The following is a 25,972-nucleotide window of genomic DNA, read 5'->3' as shown; positions in this document are numbered from 1 at the left end:
CCTTCCAGAATGTTCCACCAGCCCCGGCCAGTACAATAACATCTTCGTCATTGTCCCAAATGGCATCTTATTCCCTATGTAGTGACTACTTTTGACTAGAGCCCTGGTCAGAAGAAGTGCACTACGTAAGGGAATAGGGTGCCATTTGGGACGCTCCCTCAAACTCATCTCACTAGTAGAGGGTTTTACTGCTGTCAACAAAAATGTACTCAAAAGTGACACGAACGGGAGGATAACCTACCCTGAGGTGGATAAAAATGCTTCAGTTGTAAATATTCTTCACTCTTATAGTCCGAAGCAGTGAAACTCATTCAATCATGTGCGTTCAATGTTCTTTACCCGTGTGAACTAAATCACAGTGCATGCAGCCAACCTTTCAAATGAAAACACGAAAAGCCTACCCCAATATCAATACATGAACCAACCATTCGCTCCATCAGTCTTGATCAAATTTCGCTATTCAAAAACTGGCATAGCTCACAGTGTGAGCTAATATTCTTGGATTTTTTTCCTTCGGTAATGCCCGCGAAACTGCTGCACGACAATTAGATTAGGCAATCGATTTGGTGTCTGGAAAGATGTATTTACAGCCTCTGTAAGCAGTTGGCGAGCGTCAAGGGCCTTTAAACAATTTGCTTGTAAAGAGACAAGCCGAGAGGTTGGAGAGATCGCAGTCAATACACCTTGCCACACCGGTCAAGCTAAATTAATTTCTAATGCAAAAGATTTTGATCTTGGTTTGGTATTTGGAGATAAGCTGTTGGGAAGTGAAGTTTTTTGGGGCATTTGGAATGGCGCCTTTAGCAGAAGGGGAGACTATGCTTACGTCCCAAGGGCCCATAGGGCTCTGGTCAAAATAAGTGCACTTTGTAGGGTATAGGGTGCCATTTGGGATGCTCCCTATATGGTGTGTGTCTAGAGATGACGTAACCTCTCTTAGAAGAACCCGTCTTCCTCTGATCACTCGATCCACTTCAGCCAGTTTTTCTCATCACCATTTGCAGAATGTAGCATTATGTATTACTGTGTGTATGTGGGCCAAGTGGTATCCATCATGTCTCACAACCCATTCCAAGTAAGATGGAAGCCGCCGTGGGTGATTACATTTGCTGATTCATTTTGATCATTCATCCACTAATTTGCGAGAATGGTGGCCTACGTATTCATTCGACTTCAGATAAGGAACGATAAATGCCGACTATCTAGAATAGCATCTATGTAATAAATGGTACTTTTCTGAGATGGTTGTACTCTGATTGATAGGCTGCGTCCCAAATGGCACCCTAAACCCTATATAGCACACTACTTTTGAGCAGAGCCCAGCCATAGTGTATTATCCCAGGAACAGCAGCCAGGCTGTTAGGCTGACAGCAGTGACCTGAGTCCTCTCTGCTGCAGTATCTTACTGTGCTTTTGTGGACACTGCAGACAAAATTTACACAAACATACAGGGGGAGAAAAATTGGGGTTTCTAGTGTATGTCTGCATCCCAAATGTCCCCCTATTCCCTCTGGTTTAAAGTAGTGCACTATGTAGGGAATACGGTGCCATTTGGGATTCAGCCTATATCACTCTGATGCTTTCAAACACACACACACACACTTAGATAACTGGTCCACCTGTAAAGCTTCTTTTAGCCGCCCGTTCCCCCCCGAATTAAAGTGTGTTCATTGGACTTTTACCCTTGTCTGCACCCTTACTAACCCTGCCGTTGCTGACACTGAGAAATGAGCACTGAGCACTCCAATTTCAGTAGCATGGCAGGTCCCATGGCCCTCCTTCAAGAGAAGCTTAAATAAAACATGGTCGACAGGACTACTGTACAAGCAGCAGTTAGCATTTTTGTGTTTCTCAGACGTGGGTTCAAATACTTGAACAATCCTTTCAAATACTTTGAGCGTTTCCTTGAGTGACAGATGGGCAGGGTTTGCAGTTTTGGGAATGTTCTATTGGTTTATTAAGCCAGGCAAGCAGAAACAGGCACAAAGTATTTGAAATGATTTTTCAAATCTGTTGAAACCCAAGTAATCTGACTTATTTTGCTACATTAATCATGCTCTCTGGTTTACACACACACACACACACACCTTTGACATGTTCATATCTTCACAAAATGGCAGAACGGTAACACTAAAGAGTTTACCTCTCCCATAACATTGAAACACACACACACACACACACACACACACACTATACAAGCATACACACTCCCTCTCCCCACATCTTTCTCCAGAGGGCTTTGGCTGGGATGGGGGGGTGCATGCATGTATTTCTTTTCATCTATTCAGCGTCACAGAGCAGAACCTGTTGGTACTTTGTAAAGCTCCCTATGACTCACTGTAAGCCAACACACACACACACACACACACACACAGGCGATGGTGCTATTTGAACAGCTGTGTCTGCTCCCTGCGTGTTTGTTAGTGCCATTGTGATGCCGCTGCTATCATGTCATTTTCTCTCACTCTTGCTCCATTCTCTTCTCAAATCGCTATGGCAAACTATGAAGGAATTTAACTTGTTAACCTTAACGGTCTGGGGGGGGGGGGGGGGTTCACCTCACCTCCCTCCATCTCTGCCCTCCAATTCGTTTCTCACAAAAACAATCCTGAAAAGTCCACCTCCAAAGTCCTCCATGGAAAATATGAACATCAGTGCTCACCTATTGGTTCCATCAACTACGTGTTCAATCCATGGGTTGAATAGATTGATTTTGACATGATGAATTTCACAAAGGCCACGTCCAAAATGGCACCATATTCCCTATGTAGTGCACTACTTTTGACCAGGGCCCATAGGGAATAGAGTGCCATTTGGGACAGAACAATATAAAAGATGGATAAAAGGGAGGAGAGACTCACCAAGCGTTCTGGACATGACTGGCAGGGCTGAACTCAGCACCAGGATGGACACACAGCAACCAATGATCTACATGAGGAAGTCACACAGGGTTAGTCAGCTGGTATAGAACTTAAATTAATGAAACCCATTAAAAAATAGATAGGCCATGATGAAAATATTGAGTGTGAGAACTGAGGGCGTGATTACCTTAACAAGACACTGTGTGTACACACACACACAGATGCGCACACACACACCTCTTCAGCGTAAATGGATTCCACACATATTGTGCAATTCGTAGTTCTGAAGATGCTCATTACCAGGTTCTGCTCTTTTGTGGCTTTCAAGTCCTTTCACTGAGTCGTCATGGCTCGTTAACAAGCCTCACCGTTGCCCCCGCTCATTACTAAGTGAATGGCTGTCCCCGTGGGTCAAACAAAGCACACAACCACACCCCCCCTCCCCACACACAACCATCCCCCCACCCCTCTCTCTCACTGATGTACAAGAAAATAAGCGCTTGCACTGCGTCCGTGTTTACGCAACTTACAAACAAATATTGGGCGCGAGATCAACTGAACCATTCAGACGGAGGACTGTGAGGAAGACGCTAGAGAGAGGGCTGAAGAGGATGGAACACAAGGTCTCAATATATCATCACCGTTGTGTGTGTGGGTGCATTTACCGTTGTCATGGTCGTGTTGTCTTTCCTGGGAGTGAGGCCTTCAAACACTCGCAAGCTGTAGAAGCCGACAACTGAGGACACCATCAAATAGCTGTTGCTGAATCAAGGACAAGAAATCCAAAAAGCCTTTATTTGGACATTTAGTGACATTTTAAGTGGCCAGTTGGCACCTTTTCACCAAGGATAAAGGTGACGAAACACGACAGAATGTCCCGGAAGGTGTCCGGCTAAGCTAGGTCTTAAGTAAACACCACTGGCCCTGGGAATGTCACTCGGATCGCCACGGAGCATGGGCCATATGTATCAAGTGTCTCAGAGTAGGACTGCTGATCTAGGATCAGTGTTGCATTTTTTATCCCAATGAAAAATAATACATGGACAGAGAAGACTTGATCCTAGATCGGTACTCCTACTCTGTGACACTTCAGGTAGGAGCAGAGGGGTCATTGAAAGGATACAACATGAGGATGATCTCGATGACAGCCTGGACCAGTCCGAACGTGGACAGCGAGGTGTTCCCAAGCCCCCGATCCTGGAATGACAGAGGAAGAGGGTTTTTTGTTGTGGTTGTTGTCTTGTTAAGGAAGGGGGCAGTCACACTCTTCTTGATTTATTGTGGATAGAGACCAGGAGAAGAAAGCAGAGGAAAGATAGGAGGAGAGACTGTGCTGAAATAGCAGTGGGCTAGATTCAACCCCATGCTGCAGTGGTATATGTGTTCCAGAGGCAGAGACCAAAAGGCTAGACCACAAATCAAATCAACATTCAAAAAGACGATTTCTCATTTATAATAATAAAATAATATGCCATTTAGCAGACGCTTTTATCCAAAGCGACTTACAGTCATGTGTGCATACATTTTTACGTATGGGTGGTCCCGGGGATTGAACCCACTACCCTGGCGTTACAAGCGCCATGCTCTACCAATTGAGCTACATTTGTCGGAAGAACACTAAAATAATGAGTTATTTTTACAGTGCAAATAAATCCTGAATACAATGATTTTATATGACAACGTTAAAGTGAAGTACTTAGTGAGGTTCTGTAATCTGTAAGTATGTGATTACAGAAGGAAAAGTTAAAACATTTACATTACATTTTAGTCATTTAGCAGATGCTCTTATCCAGAGCGACTTACAGGAGCAATTAGGGCTAAGTGCCTTGCTCAAGGGCACAGACAGAATTTCCACCTAATCGGCTTGGGGATTTGAACCAGCAACCTTTCAGTTACTGGCTCAACACTCTTAACCACAAGGCTACCTAAAACTCGGCACAAGTCTTTGTTTCCCCTTCAACACAGACAGAATCCAACCGGCTCAGTAATGGATGGAAAGAGATGAAAGCGAGAAAAGATTCCCTTTTCAAATCACGGTCCATCACACTACATGTAAACAGGTGTTCAAACAAGCAACAAGGCACAGAAGTGCTTATGGTAAAAAGTGTGTAGAGCGTGAATGCATGCCATAAACATAAAAACAAAAACAAAAATGCTTCGGCAAACACGGCAGATCTTTTCTGCCCAATTGAAGTTTGTGCGGGAAAAGAGACATATCTATATATTATGCCAATAGTCTCGGCATCTGTGTTTTGTTTACGTAATAAACATTTGCTTTTGTAAGACTTGGCACCCTCGCTGTTTCCCTGAACTACTTTTCACTTCAATCCCAAGGGGCACCCTATTCCGTATTTAGTCCACTACTTTTGAGCCGAGCCCTATGGGCCCTGTTCAAAAGTAGTGCATTATAAAGGGACAGGGTGCCATTTGGGACGTATACTCTCTGTTGGAGAGATCCACGCTATGGCACAGCAGCACAGGGACACATTGTTCAGAGGGTTGCATTTCTATCAAGTTAAAAACGTCGCCAGCGTCAATATCTAGAAGCTAGCTCCGGCTGCATTCATACTTACACACACTTGACTTTGCACAAACTCTCTCCAACACACACGCACACACACACACACACACACACACACACACACACACACACACACACACACACACACACACACACACACACACACACACACACACACACACACACACACACACACACACACACACACACACACACACACACACACACACACACACACACACACAAAAGAGCACAACGAAAGAGAAAAAATAAAGGAAAGACTGACAGGTAGTTTCACACCTTTTTCTGCAACGGTCTCGTTAGAGCCCTCTGGGAATTAGCACACAGCATCTGATGTCATTTGTTAATAGCGGAGTGGGAGGGGTTGTGTGGGGGAGAGGGAGTGTGTATTGCTTGTGTAATGTATGTGACAATGTTATGGGAAAGGTAAACTCTTCAGTGTTGCGCTTCTGCCATTTTGTGAAGATATTAACATGTTAAAGTGGCAGGTGTATGTGTGGCAGCTTTCTCATTAAGCCTCCTTTCAATCTAGTCTCCTTTTCATTCCAGTGGCGGGCTGCTAGGGTTGGTGTTCTTCGCAGCCTGGCTCATTCAGTTCCACCGTGGTGTGTTTGTTGCTTCTGGGATTAGAAGCGAGCACCACCTGTGTGCAGGTGAGGTCGTGAGCAGAGTGCAGAGCGTCGTGCCCAGCCCTTCAGGTGTGTCCCCTTCCTCCTCCGTCACGCTTTGATGTACCTCATATAGTTTTAGTGACGGATAATAACACAAAGAAAAAAAATACTCATTGTGGACTTGTTTTTTCACTCTCCTCCTCTCTATCATTTATTTGTTTTGCAAAGCTACAGACTGAGAAGGAACTGAATGTCATCAGTCAAAGGTTCAGAGGACCCCCTAGGTACGGATCTAGGATCAGCTTCCCCTCCCCCAATCCTAACCTTAACCATTAGTGGGGGAAATGCTAAACTGACCCAAGATCAGTGTCGAGGGGCAACTTCACCCCACTTCGGGGTGGAGGGAGGATGGTTGGGTGTTGGGGTATTCTGAAATACAGTGTCGAGTGCTGTGATGGCTCTAATTCTACAGGGGATGAGCTGGCAATAACACTGTTACAGGTCCTCTTAACGCCCGTTCATCAAGCTGCTAAAATCCCTGTCCTCTGACTGGTGCGCCTCCTCTCCTCTCCTCGCCCCGCCCCTCCTGTCTGGCTGTCTGAGTCTGAGAGAGGTGGAGGAGGCTGGAGGCTGGAGCAGCAGCAGCCCTGTAGTACTCAGTATACTGAGTGCCATGCAGTGTTGTGTAGGAGGGAGAAAGGGATAAACAAACATCTGCAGTTCCACTCCATTGTGCTGCTCTGCTCTGTTCTGCTCTGTTCTGCTCTGTTCTGCTCTGTTCCCGGCCCTACTGCTCTATCTGGACTGGGCCTCATTTGACTTTCCCACAGTCTGGAGCCCATTGGCCCTCTCCCTCGCTTTCCCTTCTCTCTCCCTTTCTCCCTCCTCTCATTTACCTGGCCCAGTCCTCCCTCGCTCCCTCTTCCCCTCCTGTCCCCCTCTCTCTCAGCCCTCTCTCTCAGAGAGTGCATAGTAGCTAAAAGGGCATTGCGATGCACCAGCCATCCCCGTTAAGTTAGTTAGATGGGTATGATATCCATAATGATTGACTCTTAGGACACCCGACCGCCCCCGGCCCCCCACCCCCCAGTAGCCGTAGCGATGTGAGATCAGAGGCGAGGCATCTGTCCAGCTCATCAAACGCGTAAACCATTTAGCTGAGCTGTGGCTGTCAGAGGGAGGAGGGAGGCAGGACTCAAGTTGCATGACAAGCATAATTTGGGGGATTTTCTGCGATGCGTCATGCCAAAGAAAATATCTCCTCAATAAAATAATTGGAATGTCGAGGAGGAGGGCGGACGGTTGCCCGCAAGACGAGCTGAGAAATGAGGCAGAAATAAGATACATTTTGTTGCCTTTGTCAGACGAAAGGAAAACACACACAAACACACAAGCGACTAGCGCACACACATACTCTTTGGTTGTAGCAGATGAAATTAGATAAAGAGATTAAGCAAGTACATTGCATGCAAGAGTATTAGCCACTCCAGTCAGACTCATAACAGAAGTTCACCTGGCCTGTCTGGTCCACACAGTCCCACAGAACCACTGACTGAGAGAAAACACACACACACACACACACTGAGGGTAATGGAGCTTATTTCACCTGCCGTGGACATCACACATTTCATCTGCATGCCGCTGTGAAATGAATTTCAATGAGCAGTAGCACGACAAAAGGGGACCAGGCCAGCTCTGCTATGATGGCCCAGAGCTTCCATTCCTTTCTTCCCAACATGCACCTGAGCATATCCGGAATTTGATTTATGTCCCTGACGACTGCCGAGCATCTTCGCGGCGGTCTAGTTCAGTGGCGGCCTCGCTCCGGGTTTACCTGTGTGTGTGTGCGTTAGTGCTTGTATAAAAACAGCCTCCGATTTGCATCAGTTTAGAAGGGGAACAGGAAGTAAGTGTCTCTCGTCACTATAGCCGGGCCTACCTCTGATCCCTTTGGCATGGCAGTCTCATCCACCAGCAGGTAGAGGATATTCAGCGCCACCAGTAGGACTGAGATGGTCTACAGAGGAGGGGAGAGGGAGGAGAGACGTTGAGAAACAGAGGGGTTTAGCTAACACGATTAAGTCAAAGACAGAACTAATCACCCGTTTGTTGTTTGTCTGTACTCTGCAATGTGTGTATTCTGTAAGCAGTTCCGCACTTAGCTTGAAGAATCTCAGGCATTTGGGCTCAGCAAAAGCACTGCTGGTGTACAACAGGAGCATGCTAAAGAGGCAGATTACTCTACATGGGGGGATTCAATCGAAAGCCCAGCTGCTGCAGCGGTGTGACTATTTAGCGGAGGCTTTTCTTAAACACGGCCGGACAAAAGACACCACACCCAGGGGCTTGACGCTCTGTGCAGCAGACGGTGGTCAGGTGGCACCCTATTCCTTATATAGTGCACTACTTTTGACCGGGTCAAAAGGAGTGCACTACATAGGGAATAGGGTGCCATTTGAGACTGCCTACTGAGTTGACCTGGGAACACTCCCCAGCCGCCACCAAGGCTTTATGCTTCATATGCCATTGGAAAACAGGGGGTGGTGGGTGGGGGGCTTTAGTGGGAGTGACTGGCTGCAGTAGTATCAATCTGAATACTCACCGTCCCTGTGAGCAGTATTAACATCACAATGGGGTAGAGCAGGTTCTTCTCCCATGCAGAGGCTTTCTTCCTCCTCTCTAGGGGAGGGAAGAAGGAAAGGCAGGAGAGAGAGAGAGAAAGACAAAGGGTGGGGGGCAGAGTGAGAAAGAGAGGATGAGAAAGAGAGGATGAGAAAGAAAAAAAGACAGACAAAAAGAGAGAGAGGGGGGAGAGAGTTGGGAAACCACCACATTCGTTGAGTTTGGGGTCTAACGTTTATGCAAATACAACCAATACCTCAAATCAATCAAAAGTGAACCACTTACGATATTAAAGACCGTTTTCCTAAATGGGTTCATTAATATATCAAAGATATCAAAGGTGAGTAATGAAACCTCATGGCCTCAGGGTTTATTTATAGAGTTAGTACAACTTGGTTTGGTAAAACATATCGTGAGTGTGTGCACCAACATTATCTGCTCTCTCATCAGGGCCCAGGGGGGCTGAAGGTAATATGGCTTTTGCAACTGACCATAAATCACAGTCTTCCTCTTTAATTAGTCTATCTTCGTTATATAGAAACAATAATTGAGTACAGATGAAACAGAAAGCTGAGATTAAAATGAATAACTTAATTTATAGGTCTACCTGTTAAAAGATAACAGATAGTGCCGCTACCGATCTGCCTTCTTGTTCTGACATAAACAGATGGTTGCAGAGATTAGGTCTCTGTCGTTGAATCGTTCTACACATTGAGAATCTGCCTTATCATAGTAATATGTCAGCATTGATGGCTTCTGAAGACTGACTGAAGAGTATACAAAAGCATGGGCCAAGGTCAGTAAAGGACATGTGACGTAACGCCCTTTCTGAAATCCCTTTATAACACTGTGGTCCAGTGTCCTTGCTACTAGCTTGTCTGACTCCCTTCCATCTCTCTCCGTCCCCTTGTGCCAGGCTGGGCGGCCTGTGAAGTTTGCCAAGGCGCAATCTATATGCACCATTCTGCTAAATTAATGATATCACTAAAAGGCTGGGCACAATATAACGTTTGCATCTTGTTCAATATCCTAAGTGCCTTTGTGGCCTCCCCCTCCCAACCCCTAAAAGCCTCGGCGCGCACCAACTGTACCTCATTTATAATATCCTAAATAATTATCGGGCAGAAATGCTTTGGGACGTGTCCAAATTAAGAAATAAGACCGAGAGGGAAAAGAAAGGGTCGCCGGCTCTAAGCAATATCTGAATAGCCTACTTCTTTGCATATGTTTCAATGGGAAATTCAAAGTCCCGAATGACAGCATCTGTCCATACATATTATAATTCGAGTAGAGCATAATGCAGCACCAACAACTCACCCAGTTTATTCCTCTGATCTCGGACGATGTCCAATTCTTTGTTGAGTCTATGAGCACTTCCTTGGGAATGAGAGTGAGATGATGTCAACCCTGCGGACAAGAGAAAAACCACATCAAATATCGTTGCACTTCACTCACTCAAGCACCACTTAGTCATTGTGATTCGACTGCCAAATATCAGCCAAATAACTGAAAATGTATGTTTTTTTGTTTTGTTTTCAGGGGGTAGATCAGCTTTAATATCGCAGATAGATTGTAACTTCCATCAATGTAATTGGCTGCATCACTTCCAATCCCCCATGTTTTTTTTCTCGCAAATACACACACACATATACACACACACACACACATTTAAATACATATACATATCCTTAAAAATATATATATTTCCCTTTATTACTTTCCAACCCCTCCCCCCCTCCCCTAATTGGAGTAAACTAGTGAACAACAACGCTTAGGTCTCTACTTCCAGCTTATACATACTATATACATTTTATGGAAAAAGTCAATTTTACAATAATTCTATTTTGTTTGTTTTTACTCCTGAACCTCTACCCTCAACCTCTCCGATCATTTTCATGATGTCCATCCAGTTTGCTTCTATATGCCATATCTTTCTAACTGTGCTCTTTCACAAAAACTCTCAAACTATAACCTATATACAGTTGAAGTTGGAAGTTTACATACACCTTAGCCAAAGATAATTATTTATTTCAGCTTTTATTTATTTAATCACATTCCCAGTGGGTCAGAAGTTTACATCCACTCAATTAGTATTTGGTAGCATTGCCTTTAAATTGTTTAACTTGGGTCAAACGTTTCAGGTAGCCTTCCACAAGCTTCCCACAATAAATTGGGTGAATTTTGGCCCATTCCTCCTGACAGAGCTGGTGTAACTGAGTCAGGTTTGTAGGCCTCCTTGCTCGCACACACTTTTTCAGTTCTGCCCACAAATGTTCTATAGGATTGAGGTCAGGGCTTTGTGATGGCCACTCCAATACCTTGACTTTGTTGTCCTTAAGCCATTTTGCCACAACTTTGGAAGTATGCTTGGGGTCATTGTCCATTTGGACGACCCATTTGCGACCAAGCTTTAACTTCCTGACGTCTTGAGATGTTGCTTCAATATATCCACATAATTGTCCTTCCTCATGATGCCATCTATTTTGTGAAGTGCACCAGTCCCTCCTGCAGCAAAGCACCCCCACAGCATGATGCTGCCACCCCCGTGCTTGACAGTTGGGATGGTGTTCTTCGGCTTGCAAGCAACCCCCTTTTTCCTCCAAACATAACGATGGTCATTATGGCCAAACAATTCTATTTTTGTTTAATCAGGCCAGAGGACATTTCTCCAAAAAGTACGATCTTTGTCCCCATGTGCAGTTGCAAACCGTAGTCTGGCTTTTTTATGGCGGTTTTGGAGCAGTAGCTTCTTCCTTGCTGAGCGGCCTTTCAGGTTATGTCGATATAGGACTCATTTTACTGTGGATATAGATACTTTTGTACCCGTTTCCTCCAGCATCTTCACAAGGTCCTTTGCTGTTGTTCTGGGATTGATTTGCACTTTTCGCACCAAAGTACGTTCATCTCTAGGAGCAGAATGCGTCTACTTCCTGAGCGGTATGACGGCTGCGTGGTCCCATGGTGTTTATACTTGCGTACTATTGTTTGTACAGATGAACGTAGTACCTTCAGGTGTTTAGAAATTGCTCCCAAGGATGAACCAGACTTGTGGAGGTCTACACATTTTCTTCTGAGGTCTTGGCTGATTTCTTTTGATTTTCCCATGATGTCAAGCAAAGAGGCACTGAGTTTGAAGGTAGGCCTTGAAATACATCCACAGGTACACCTCCAATTGACTCAAATTATGTCAATTAGCCTATCTGAAGCTTCTAAAGCCATGACATCATTTTCTGGAATTTTCCAAGCTGTTTAAAGGCACAGTCAACTTAGTGTATGTAAACTTCTGACCCACTGGAATTGTGGTGAAATAATCTGTCTGTAAACAATTGTTGGAAAAATGACTTGTGTCATGCACAAAGTAGATGTCCTAACCGACTTGCCAAAACTATAGTTTGTTAACATGAAATTTGTGGAGTGGTTGAAAAAACAAGTTTTAATGACTCCAACCTAAGTGTATGTAAACTTCCGACTTCAACTGTACTTATTATGGAGACAGTATGCTTTACATTAGTTATTGTTATTAGTCCCATCCTTCAGCTCTATTCAACACCTCCCATCTATCTCTTAACACCATCCATATTGGATTTCTATTTGCCATATATTTTTCAACTGTACTGTGATGTTTTACAAAAGTTCTGAACCCTTCTATTTTCATTGTTTCTACAGCTTGTAAATTGAAAATAAACATTTTTGCTAAAAGTATAATTATATTATTGATCGATTGACTGACTTTTCAGATCACCCAGTAGTGCTATCTGCAGAGTTAGCTCCAGGTAAATATTGCAATCCTTCAGCCATTCCTGGACCTGTGACCAAAAACCAGCTACAAATGGACAGTACCAAAACAAAATATCTAATGATTCTTTCTCTTTGCAGCAAAATCTGCAGAGCTGGGAAGATTGTATAACCATGTAAATAACATTGTATTGGTAGCAAGAATTTTGTATAATATTTTAAATTGAACAATTCTAAGTTTTGAAGCCGGCGTCGTTTTGCGTTTCAGTTCATAAACACTATGCCATGGAATCGGTACGTCAAAAATCTCTTCCCAACTATTTTGCAATATATTTGGGACAGCTGTCAATCCTTTGGTCCTTAAATGAAACTGGTATACTTTTTTATTTATCACAATTTTCTTTAACCAATTATGGTCTTTAATGCAGGGCCGACAGACAACTTCCTTACTTTTTTCCCCTTCCACTTTCCTCTTCCACCTTTGCGGTAATGCTGCAATTATTTGGTTGCAATTTTGGGTAGAGCAGACATTTCCATTTTTGTTTTTGTTAGCTACATGTACGACATACAGTGGGGAGAACAAGTATTTGATACACTGCCGATTTTGCAGGTTTTCCTACTTACAAAGCATGTAGAGGTCTGTAATTTTTATCATAGGTACACTTCAAATATGAGAGATGGAATCTAAGACAAAAATCCAGAAAGTCACATTGTTTGATTTTTAAGTAATTCATTTGCATTTTATTGCATGACATAAGTATTTGATCACCTACCAACCAGTAAGAATTCCGTCTCTCACAGACCTGTTAGTTTTTCTTTAAGAGGCCCTCCTGTTCTCCACTCATTACCTGTATTAACTGCACCTGTTTGAACTCGTTACCTGTATAAAAGACACCCATCTACACACTCAATCAAACAGACTCCAACCTCTCCACAATGGCCAAGACCAGAGAGCTGTGTAAGGACATCAGGGATAAAATTGCAGACCTGCACAAGGCTGGGATGGGCTACAGGACAATAGGCAAGCAGCTTGGTGAGAAGGCAACAACTGTTGGCGCAATTATTAGAAAATGGAAGAAGTTCAAGATGACGGTCAATCACCCTCGGTCTGGGGCTCCATGCAAGATCTCACCTCGTGGGGCATCAATGATCATGAGGAAGGTGAGGGATCAGCCCAGAACAACACGGCAGGTCCTGGTCAATGACCTGAAGAGAGCTGGGACCACAGTCTCAAAGAAAACCAGTAGTAACACACTACGCCGTCATGGATTAAAATCCTGCAGCGCACGCAAGGTCCCCCTGCTCAAGCCAGCGCATGTCCAGGCCCGTCTGAAGTTTGCCAATGACCATCTGGATGATCCAGAGGAGGAATGGGAGAAGGTCATGTGGTCTGATGAGACAAAAATAGAGCTTTTTGGTCTAAACTCCACTCGCCGTGTTTGGAGGAAGAAGAAGGATGAGTACAACCCCAAGAACACCATCCCAACTGTGAAGCATGGAGGTGGAAACATCATTCTTTGGGGATGCTTTTCTGTAAAGGGGACAGGACGCCTGCACCGTATGGAGGGGAGGATGGATGGGGCCATGTATCGCGAGATCTTGGCCAACAACCTCCTTCCCTCAGTAAGAGCATTGAAGATGGGTCGTGGCTGGGTCTTCCAGCATGACAACAACCCGAAACACACAGCCAGGGCAACTAAGGAGTGGCTCCGTAAGAAGCATCTCAAGGTCCTGGAGTGGCCTAGCCAGTCTCCAGACCTGAACCCAATAGAAAATCTTTGGAGGGAGCTGAATGTCCGTATTGCCCAGCGACAGCCCCGAAACCTGAAGGATCTGGAGAAGGTCTGTATGGAGGAGTGGGCCAAAATCCCTGCTGCAGTGTGTGCAAAGTTTCTGTACCAAATATTAAGTTCTGCTTTTCTGATGTATCAAATACTTATGTCATGCAATAAAATGCAAATTAATTACTTAAAAATCATACAATGTGATTTTCTGGATTTTTGTTTTAGATTCCGTCTCTCACAGTTGAAGTGTACCTATAATAAAAATTACAGACCTCTACATGCTTTGTAAGTAGGAAAACCTGCAAAATCGGCAGTGTATCAAATACTTGTTCTCCCCACTGTAACTCCACCACCTACCTATGATATCATTTACGAAGATTATACCTTTTTAAAACATTTTTTCAAAAACAATGTTTTTTTTATCAATGAGTATATTTGAGTTTAACCACAATATTTGTTGCATTATTTGTTCTGTCGTTTCTGGAGGATTAAATTGAAATTGCAACCAACTTTCTATGGCTTGTTTTAGAAATAGTGATATTTGGGAGATTATTTCCTTTTCAAATAACTGAAAGTGAGAGGTTGTAATCTGAATAAAGGGAAAAAGGCCATTCTTGAGCATGGGGTGAGACAATCTTACTAATTTCAGTTCGGATTTAAGTATAACTTTTGTATGACTGAAGCTTTTAGTGATAGGTCTAATGCTTTAATATTTAATAATTTCGGTCCTCCGAATTCATATTCATTATATAAATAGGCCTGTTTAATTTTGTCTGGCTTGCCGTTCCAAAAAAAAATTGAATATTTTTTTCTCATATAATAAAAAAAACTGTTTGCTAGGTGTAGGCAAGACCATAAGCAAATAGGTAAACTTGGATAATACTAAAGAGTTAATCAGGGTGTTTTTTCCACAAATAGACAGGTACAGTGGGGAAAAAAAGTATTTAGTCAGCCACCAATTGTGCAAGTTCTCCCACTTAAAAAGATGAGAGAGGCCTGTAATTTTCATCATAGGTACACTTCAACTTTGACAGACAAAATGAGGAAAAAAAATACAGAAAATCACATTGTAGGATTTTTAATGAATTTATTTGCAAATTATGGTGGAAAATAAGTATTTGGTCAATAACAAAAGTTTCTCAATACTTTGTTATATACCCTTTGTTGGCAATGACACAGGTCAAACGTTTTCTGTAAGTCTTCACAAGGTTTTCACACACTGTTGCTGATATTTTGGCCCATTCCTCCATGCAGATCTCCTCTAGAGCAGTGATGTTTTGGGGCTGTCGCTGGGCAACACGGACTTTCAACTCCCTCCAAAGATTTTCTATGGGGTTGAGATCTGGAGACTGGCTAGGCCACTCCAGGACCTTGAAATGCTTCTTACGAAGCCACTCCTTCGTTGCCCGGGCGGTGTGTTTGGGATCATTGTCATGCTGAAAGACCCAGCCACGTTTCATCTTCAATGCCCTTGCTGATGGAAGAAGGTTTTCACTCAAAATCTCACGATACATGGCTCCATTCATTCTTTCCTTTACACGGATCAGTCGTCCTGGTCCCTTTGCAGAAAAACATCCCCAAAGCATGATGTTTCCACCCCCATGCTTCACAGTAGGTATGGTGTTCTTTGGATGCAACTCAGAATTCTTTGTCCTCCAAACACGACGAGTTGAGTTTTTACCAAAAAGTTATATTTTGGTTTCATCTGACCATATGACATTCTCCCAATCCTCTTCTGGATCATCCAAATGCACTCTAGCAAACTTCAGACGGGCCTGGACATGTACTGGCTTAAGCAGGGGGACACGTCTGGCACTGCAGGATTTGAGTCCCTGGCGGCGTAGTGTGTTACTGATGGTAGGCTTTGTTACTTTGGTCCCAGCTCTCTGCAGGTCATTCACTAGGTCCCCCCGTGTGGTTCTGGGATTTTTGCTCACCGTTCCACGGGGTGAGATCTTGCGTGGAGCCCCAGATCGAGGGAGATTATCAGTGGTCTTGTATGTCTTCCATTTCCTAATAATTGCTCCCACAGTTGATTTCTTCAAACCAAGCTGCTTACCTATTGCAGATTCAGTCTTCCCAGCCTGGTGCAGGTCTACAATTTTGTTTCTGGTGTCCTTTGACAGCTCTTTGGTCTTGGCCATAGTGGTGTTTGGAGTGTGACTGTTTGAGGTTGTGGACAGGTGTCTTTTATACTGATAACAAGTTCAAACAGGTGCCATTAATACAGGTAACGAGTGGAGGACAGAGGAGCCTCTTAAAGAAGAAGTTACAGGTCTGTGAGAGCCAGAAATCTTGCTTGTTTGTAGGTGACCAAATACTTATTTTCCACCATAATTTGCAAATAAATTCATAAAAAATCCTACAATGTGATTTTCTGGATTTTCTTTTCTCAATTTGTCTGTCATAGTTGACGTGTACCTATGATGAAAATTACAGGCCTCTCTCATCTTTTTAAATGGGAGAACTTGCACAATTGGTGGCTGACTAAATACTTTTCCCCCCACTGTATTTACCTTTCCATGGTAGCAAGATCTTATCTATTTTTGCTAACTTTCTATTAAAATGTATTGGAGTGAGATCATTTATGTCATTTGGGATATGTATTCCGAGTATATCCACATCACCATCAGACCATTTTATTGGTAGACTACATGGTAATGTAACATTATTATTTTTTTAGTGATCCAATACGTAATATAGTAGTACATTTATCATAATTTGGTTGTAATCCAGAGAGGTTAGAAAATGTATCTAGATCCTCTATGAGGCTGTGGAGGGATTCAAGTTGTGGATTTAAAAGAAAACATGAATCATCAGCGTACAATGACACCTTTGTTTTTAAGCCCTGGATTTCTAATCTCTTGATATTATTGTTGGATCTGATTTTAATAGCTAACATTTCGATGGCCATAATAAATAGATGTGCCGATAGTGAACAACCTTGTTTTACTCCTCTTGACAGTTTAAAACTTTCTGAGAAATAGCCATTATTTACTATTTTACACCTAGGGTTACTATACATGATTTTAACCATTTTATAAGATATTCTCCTAAATTGAAATGCTCCAGGCATTTATATATAAACTCCAGTCATACTTTATCAAAAGCCTTTTCAAAGTCAGCTATGAATAGCAGGCCTGGTTTCCCAGATTTTTCAGTGTTCTATTGTTTCCAGTACTTGCCTTATATTATCTCCAATGTATCGTCCATGTAAAAAACCTGTCTGATTAGAATGAATAATGTCCGACAATACCTTTTTTATTCTATGCGCTATACATTTTGCTATAATTTTTGCATTACAACACTGAAATATAAGGGGCCTCTAATTTTTTTAAATGGACTGGATCTTTATATTCTCACTTGTATCCTGTTTCAGTAATAATGAAATCAGCCCTTCTTGAGTGTCTGATATTCTACCATTTACATAGGAGTGGTTAAAACATGCTAATAATGGTCCTCTGAATATATCAAAAAAGGTTTGGTATACCTAGAGTTTTCCAGATTTAAAGTCTTTAATTGCATCCAGAAGTTCCTCCTCTGTAATTTCACCTTCACATGAGTATTTCTGTATGGCTGTTAATTCTACATTATCAATATAAAAAATCCCTACAATTAGCAAAATCCCTACGAAAACATATGCTTGAAGTACTTTGCTTCCTCCTTCAAAATATAATTTGGTAAATCATGGGTGACTCATTTGTAACCAGTTTCAGTCAATTCTTTTTGGTAGCATTTCTATGTTGAAGATTAAAAAAGAATTTGGTGCATTTTTCTTGAATAAGTTTCTCCATTTCTTTTTCTTTTTCCTCTAATTTATTCTGAGCCTCTATGTTACAGTTTTTATTGCTATCTATCTGTTCTGTTAGACCTTCTATTTCCTTTGTTAGTATGGACTCTTGACCTAAATTGCTTTTGTTTCCAAGATGATAACTGAATTGCATGGCTTATAAAGATACATTTAAAAGTGTCCCATACAATAAGGGGATTTTCTGTACCTATGTTATGTCGGGAAAATTCAGTTATGAATTCCTCTGTCCTAGTTAAAAATAAGTTATCATCCAATAGGCTTTGATTAAATTTCCAATATCCTCGCCCATGTGGAAATTCAGTAATGTAATGGCAATTATATGATGGTCCGACAGCATTCTGTCCCCTAACTTTTGGTGCCAACGAAAATTATATAAGAAAGAAGTCAAGACGACTAGCAATGTATATCTCACTAGGTCAGGATATTTAAGCCTCCATATATCCACTAGTTCTAATGTATTCATGACATTCATGATTTCCTTAAGAGCATGAGGGTGATACAGTGAGGGAAAAAAGTATTTGATCCCCTGTTGATTTTGTACGTTTGCCCACTGACAAAGAAATGATCAGTCTATAATTTTAATGGTAGGTTTATTTGAACAGTGAGAGACAGAATAACAACAACAAAATCCAGAAAAACGCATGTCAAAAATGTTATAAATTGATTTGCATTTTAATGAGGGAAATAAGTATTTGACCCCCTCTCAATCAGAAAGATTTCTGGCTCCCAGGTGTATTTTATGCAGGTAACGAGCTGAGATTAGGAGCACACTCTTAAAGGGAGTGCTCCTAATCTCAGCTTGTTACCTGTATAAAAGACACCTGTCCACAGAAGCAATCAATCAATCAGATTCCAAACTCTCCACCATGGCCAAGACCAAAGAGCTCTCCAAGGATGTCAGGGACAAGATTGTAGACCTACACACGGCTGGAATGGGATACAAGACCATCGCCAAGCAGCTTAGTGAGAAGGTGACAACAGTTGGTGCAATTATTTGCAAATGGAAGAAGCACAAAATAACTGTCAATCTCCCTCGGCCTGGGGCTCCATGCAAGATCTCACCTTGTGGAGTTGCAATGATCATGAGAACGGTGAGGAATCAGCCCAGAACTACACAGGAGGATCTAGTCAATGATCTCAAGGCAGCTGGGACCATAGTCACCAAGAAAACAATTGGTAACACACTACGCCATGAAGGACTGAAATCCTGCAGCGCCCGCAAGGTCCTCCTGCTCAAGAAAGCACATATACAGGGCCGTCTGAAGTTTGCCAATGAACATCTGAATGATTCAGAGGAGAACTGGGTGAAAGTGTTGTGGTCAGATGAGACCAAAATCGAGCTCTTTGGCATCAACTCAACTCGCCGTGTTTGGAGGAGGAGGAATGCTGCCTATGACCCCAAGAACACCATCCCCACCGTCAAACATGGAGGTGGAAACATTATGCTTTGGGGGTGTTTTTCTGCTAAGGGGACAGGACAACTTCACCACATCAAAAGGGACGATGGACGGGGCCATGTACCATCAAATCTTGGGTGAGAACCTCCTTCCCTCAGGCAGGGCATTGAAAATGGGTCGTGGATGGGTATTCCAGCATGACAATGACCCAAAACACACGGCCAAGGCAACAAAGGAGTGGCTCAAGAAGAAGCACATTAAGGTCCTGGAGTGGCCTAGCCAGTCTCCAGACCTTAATCCCATAGAAAATCTGTGGAGGGAGCTGAAGGTTCGAGTTGCCAAACGTCAGTCTCGAAACCTTAATGACTTGGATAAGATCTGCAAAGAGGAGTGGAACAAATCCCTCCTGAGATGTGTGCAAACCTGGTGGCCAACTACAAGAAACGTCTGACCTCTGTGATTGCCAACAAGGGTTTTGCCACCAAGTACTAAGTCATGTTTTGCAGAGGGGTCAAATACTTATTTCCCTCATTAAAATGCAAAGGTTAATGAGCCATACAGTGGGGGAAAAAAAGTATTTAGTCAGCCACCAATTGTGCAAGTTCTCCCACTTAAAAAGATGAGAGAGGCCTGTAATTTTCATCATAGGTACACGTCAACTATGACAGACAAAATGAGAATTTTTTTTCCAGAAAATCACATTGTAGGATTTTTAATGAATTTATTTGCAAATTATGGTGGAAAATAAGTATTTGGTCACCTACAAACAAGCTAGATTTCTGGCTCTCACAGACCTGTAACAACTTCTTTAAGAGGCTCCTCTGTCCTCCACTCGTTACCTGTATTAATGGCACCTGTTTGAACTTGTTATCAGTATAAAAGACACCTGTCCACAACCTCAAACAGTCACACTCCAAACTCCACTATGGCCAAGACCAAAGAGCTGTCAAAGGACACCAGAAACAAAATTGTAGACCTGCACCAGGCTGGGAAGACTGAATCTGCAATAGGTAAGCAGCTTGGTTTGAAGAAATCAACAGTGGGAGCAATTATTAGGAAATGGAAGACTTACAAGACCACTGATAATCTCCCTCGATCTGGGGCTCCACGCAAGATCTCACCCCGTGGGGTCAAAATGATCACAAGAACGGTGAGCAAAAATCCCAGAACCACACGGGGGGACCTAGTGAATGACCTGCAGAGAGCTGGGACCAAAGTAACAAAGCCTACCATCAGTAACACACTACGCCGCCAGGGACTCAAATCCTGCAGTGCCAGACGTGTCCCCCTGCTTAAGCCAGTACATGTCCAGGCCCGTCTGAAGTTTGCTAGAGTGCATTTGGATGATCCAGAAGAGGATTGGGAGAATGTCATATGGTCAGATGAAACCAAAATATAACTTTTTGGCAAAAACTCAACTCGTCGTGTTTGGAGGACAAAGAATGCTGAGTTGCATCCAAAGAACACCATACCTACTGTGAAGCATGGGGGTGGAAACATCATGCTTTGGGGCTGTTTTTCTGCAAAGGGACCAGGACGACTGATCCGTGTAAAGGAAAGAATGAATGGGGCCATGTATCGTGAGATTTTGAGTGAAAACCTCCTTCCATCAGCAAGGGCATTGAAGATGAAACGTGGCTGGGTCTTTCAGCATGACAATGATCCCAAACACACCGCCCGGGCAACGAAGGAGTGGCTTCGTAAGAAGCATTTCAAGGTCCTGGAGTGGCCTAGCCAGTCTCCAGATCTCAACCCCATAGAAAATCTTTGGAGGGAGTTGAAAGTCCATGTTGCCCAGCGACAGCCCCAAAACATCACTGCTCTAGAGGAGATCTGCATGGAGGAATGGGCCAAAATACCAGCAACAGTGTGTGAAAACCTTGTGAAGACTTACAGAAAACGTTTGACCTGTGTCATTGCCAACAAAGGGTATATAACAAAGTATTGAGAAACTTTTGTTATTGACCAAATACTTATTTTCCACCATAATTTGCAAATAAATTCATTAAAAAATCCTACAATGTGATTTTCTGGAGAAAAAAAATCTCATTTTGTCTGTCATAGTTGACGTGTACCTATGATGAAAATTACAGGCCTCTCTCATCTTTTTAAGTGGGAGAACTTGCACAATTGGTGGCTGACTAAATACTTTTTTTCCTCACTGTATCTGTTTATGGTCCAATAACATATTTAAAATCATCCATCTACCTTGCGGATCTGTTTGGACAATTTGCACATTCTGATAAAAATTAATGTTAATTAATATCATCACCCCTTTTGAGTTTCTTTGCCCATGGGAGAAGTATATTCCCCCCCTCCCCAGTCCATTTTCCACACAACTTTATCTAGAATGGTTGAATGAGTTTCCTGTAAACAATAGATATAATATTCCTTCTCTTTGAGCCATGTAAATATTGTTCTGAAAAGGTATGTTTGTTAATTCTGTAAAACAGGGAGGCTAGACAGACAGTTTGATTAGCTACACATGATTAATGTTCAAGAATGATTAATAGTCATGGCACGAGGTCTCCCTTTAACAGTTAGATAAAGCATTTGTCACTGCTCACGTAAGTGCAGTTCTTTTTCCAGAAAGGTTGAAGAGGGTGTGCACTAATGCTTCTAATAAAGATCATGACTACTTCATATCTGTATTTTCTACCCTCAACCTTTATGGCATTTCTCCTATTTTATTAAGAAATCCCATCTGAACGGGTTCTCCTGCTTTGTACATAACAATGTGGTCTCTCAAACAAGTAAAAATAATCTCCTGTGTCAGTGCTGTCTAGCGAGCGAACAGGTGCATGCTCCAACTGGTCCCGGGGCTCAGGAGAAGACAGCGAGGGATTCTCCAGGAAAACCACAAGGGCAGCTCATTTAAGGCTAATTGATCTGTTTTACTCTGCTTCCTTCCAGCCTTGACGTATAGGTTGGAGCCCTCAAAGCCAAGTGGAAGAGTATCCATTTGCATCCCCTGGGGTGATTGGCAGATCAAGCCCAATTAGTTCAGTGTTACACTGTTACTAGCGTGCAATAAAAAGATGATCTTTCATCTTTGTTACAGGGGTGAAGAACCAATCACTTTGATCAAACATTTTTCCCCTCCAACTATTACGACACACCCTGTCTGGATGGGCTTTGGGATACATCGAGAAAAAAATGAAAAAAAGGATAGAGTAGGTGGAGGGGGAAAAAAACAGTGGATCCTGTCTGTGCCCTGCCTTATACCTGTCCCTGGAACGCAGTTAGGGAAACTTTGAACCCTCAAACCAAATGCAGTCACAATGCAACAGGAAATGTCACGAGCAGTTCAACAGGACATGATTTGAGAATTGAGTCGGACCCAACATCGAATCCTTAGGGGCACCGTGACTGTTCAGCCACAACACATCTAATCTATTGCTCATCTATCTGGAGAACGTATCCAAAACAAACTCCTCAGCCATCACCTTTTCACAGTAATCCTTTTATTACACCGACTCCAAATCAATTTCAAGCTCCAACTAGCCATGACTATTATTAGGAACATCAAATAATCGGAAAAGCAACCAAGAACAAAATCATTATATGCTAAAAACTAATGCAGGAGATAAAGGAAAAGTGCATAATAGTATTTTCATTCTTCAAGCAAAAGCAATATATATTAGGGTACTGGCAGCAGAGCAGACAGCAGTCCCAAAAAAAGTTCCAGAGCTCCTGCACGTACCGACGCTGCTACTGCTGCCGAAAATAATGAAACTTCTCCTCTCCAACCTTCACCATAGTTTAGAGATTACATCACCTAGCATTATGCTAAGCAGCATGCTGAGGCGACGGACGGAGGCGTTGGCAAGGTCATCGTGCCACATAGCATCTGGACCAGAGCACGCTACTGCTGTTGCCACTAGACACACAGATGGAACCAGAGGGGCTAGCGAGCTTCAACTAAGACTGCAGTTTAGCTAATGTCTGAGCTGCATCCCAAATGGCACCCTATTCCCTATATAGTGCACTTCCTTTGACCAGAGCCCTATGGGGTGCTTTTGGACACAACCCTGGACTGGAGTTGGAATACTGCACTAGCTCTGGAGCAAGGCCTGTACATTTGCATAGGGCCATTGTTACTTTTCACTCTCACCTAATTAGCTACTGCGTCTCCGAAGATGTGGCATAAGGTCAAAAATCAAAACCATCCTTGTCACTCACTATAGAATGCCGTAAAACTAAATAGACCTAGGCATTGACACTTTTGAAAAAAGGCCAGAAGTATAGGAAGAAAAGCTTCAAAAGTGGGATAATTGGATATCTTAATCCATTATCAAGACATTTTGCGGCATTGGACAATATCATATGTAACCTAACTTGCATAATCAATTTCCTAAAATGACCAACACACTTAATTAATCTCAATGCCCCAAACTGCAATAACTTAAAGAACACGTCCCGATAATCAATCTCCTGAAGTGTACACTCGTTAACTACTTCCCACAAATCTAAAATCATTGGATTGGTGGAGGCATGGGCTAAAGGTTTCGGCAATATTTCTTATACCAGTCATTTCCTTTCAGTCAAGGGACGTGAACAAGTGCATACTTTGGGAGGAAGGAGAGATAATTGGGACACAGCTAGACTCTCTCAATAAAATAGGCTATAGCGTAGCAAACAAACAGGGACACCTGGTGGAGGGGGCTCAGGACACATCATTTTGTCAGGCCAATGTAAAACTATGCATAATGTAAATTCTCCTGACACGAATTACATATGCAGATAAATTATGCAACACTGTGCGTTTCAAAAGGACAAGCTTGCTTCCCATGACTGGCGAGGGTAGCCAGGTAGGTAGATCTGATATTGTAATGAGCGTGTCATTGCGCGTCTTCTGGCGGTTCATATGGTCCTATCAAACCTCTCGCAGAGTAAACACACACACACACACACACACAGCCACTCAACCGGAATAACCCACCGCTCCTGCTCATCTAGAGCAAACAACCAAATCCTAAATGCCATTTGGGATGTAATTGCACAGAGAAGAGATGCAAACTCAAAACCTTCAAGAGTAAATATACATCAATCCAATCCATTGATCTGTCTCAATAATCCAAAACAGTAAACATAAACAAAGTGTAATGAGACGGGTCTAATCCACGGCCGGGCAGGCGAGGGATGAAGAGGACACAAGCCAAGCGAGGAGAGGAGGACATTGGGTGCTTGTGGAGTACGTCCTGTGAACTATCCCTGAACCTCTTCCTTCTTCTCCCCTTCTCGAAAAGATCAGAGGGAACCTAGCCCTCCACTCGTACCCTTCGAGTTACACCCAAGTGTGTGTGTGGTGAACAAAAAACATTCCTGGGATACCTGATAAGGCGACACGGATCTCGCTACTCAGTGTATGAGCGAGCGCTCTTCTCCCACCTTGCTTAGCTCTGGAGTTAGGCCGCTCCGCCCTGGTGGACTGGAGAAGTCGTGGAGTGGGGTTATTGTGTTCAACTCACGGTGACTTGCTCACATCAAACCCTCGTCCCGGTGATAAGGAACAGATTACACTTATTTTATCAGGTGTTCAAAGCACCAGCGTTTGGCGTAAGCCCTAGGAAACCAAACAGCTAAATAGCAAGTCTATTGAGAGGAGCACCGGCGTAGCGTTTGAAAACAGCGCTATCAGCCCAAGCAATCTCCTGTACCTCCCTGGTTTGTAAAGACACTCATCTTCTTTATTTACTCGCATCTGTACACTTTGTTGCGTGCTTGACTTGATATTAAAGTATGTTTGGCGGGCCTCCCAAATACTTCCTGCTTTGTGGGATTCTTCAACACTAAAAGAAGGAATCTGGGAACATTGGCGGTAGACAGATAAAAGGCAATGTAGGTTGACAAATAGTGTCTTTTACTCCAGAGCAACTTCCCTAAACCTGAGTCGTTACAGGGTTCCAGAGAAAACCATCGTACATAAACTACAGCCTAGTTCAAAGATGGGCCACAAAAAAACTCATCATGGGGGGCCGAGTGGCTCACGGGTCTATGTACTCACATCCATACCCACACCTTGCGAGTAAAACATTTTAGCAGCCCCCCTCTTGACAGCGAATACTTTTTAAAAAATAGTTTGAGTTAATTTTTACCATTGGGCGTAGAGAAAAATTAGCAGTTTTACATCTTATTTCCTGCAGTTCTACACATTTTGCCATTGGGTGAAGAGAAATGTTTGCAATGTTTTTAATATGATATCTGAGTGAGAGTGACTAACAAAATCAATGATGCCCCGGTCGGTAATGCAACCATGATTACTACAAGTTTAGATAGCTGGCCGCTAGACTAACTTACCAATCTAAAAATGTTTAGCTAACATGGGCTAATTGAGTGAATTTCAGTGACTGACATAACAAGAGAAAAACTGCTGATGCACAACCAAATTTCGAAATTGCACCTTCTGCATTCTACTATTCTAACTCTCAACAGTAAGTCGAGATCCCGACTGAGCTCTTTGGAAATTGATCCACGGCCTACAAAAGGGGGGCCGGGCTGCGGGCCGCCGCCAGTTGCCCATCCCTGGCCTAGTTAGTAGTAGTCTATCAACATGTTTCACCAACATCTACTACACCACCAACAGAAATAAATACATTCTGCATCACA

At 43.0% G+C, this 25,972-nt stretch overlaps 1 protein-coding gene across 1 annotated transcript in view; it reads right to left on the bottom strand.

Moving 5' to 3' along the window:
* LOC311109185 (limb region 1 protein homolog) overlaps window positions 1-25,972 on the bottom strand; it is a 68,768-nt gene that overhangs the window by 11,349 nt on the left and 31,447 nt on the right. The window contains exons 10-15 of the mRNA XM_084152024.1: window positions 9,954-10,043; window positions 8,617-8,693; window positions 7,954-8,031; window positions 3,985-4,058; window positions 3,527-3,617; window positions 2,862-2,928 (exon numbers count right to left, since the gene is read on the bottom strand). Coding sequence (XP_084008150.1) covers window positions 2,862-2,928; window positions 3,527-3,617; window positions 3,985-4,058; window positions 7,954-8,031; window positions 8,617-8,693; window positions 9,954-10,043 — 477 coding nt within the window. The remainder of the gene's footprint in view (window positions 1-2,861; window positions 2,929-3,526; window positions 3,618-3,984; window positions 4,059-7,953; window positions 8,032-8,616; window positions 8,694-9,953; window positions 10,044-25,972) is intronic.

The sequence above is a fragment of the Coregonus lavaretus genome (assembly GCF_964263955.1).
Source record: "Coregonus lavaretus genome assembly, chromosome: 34".
Taxonomy (NCBI): Eukaryota; Metazoa; Chordata; class Actinopteri; order Salmoniformes; family Salmonidae; genus Coregonus; species Coregonus lavaretus.
Note: the sequence above shows the minus strand (reverse complement) of the source record. Positions and strands in the feature narration are given on the sequence as shown.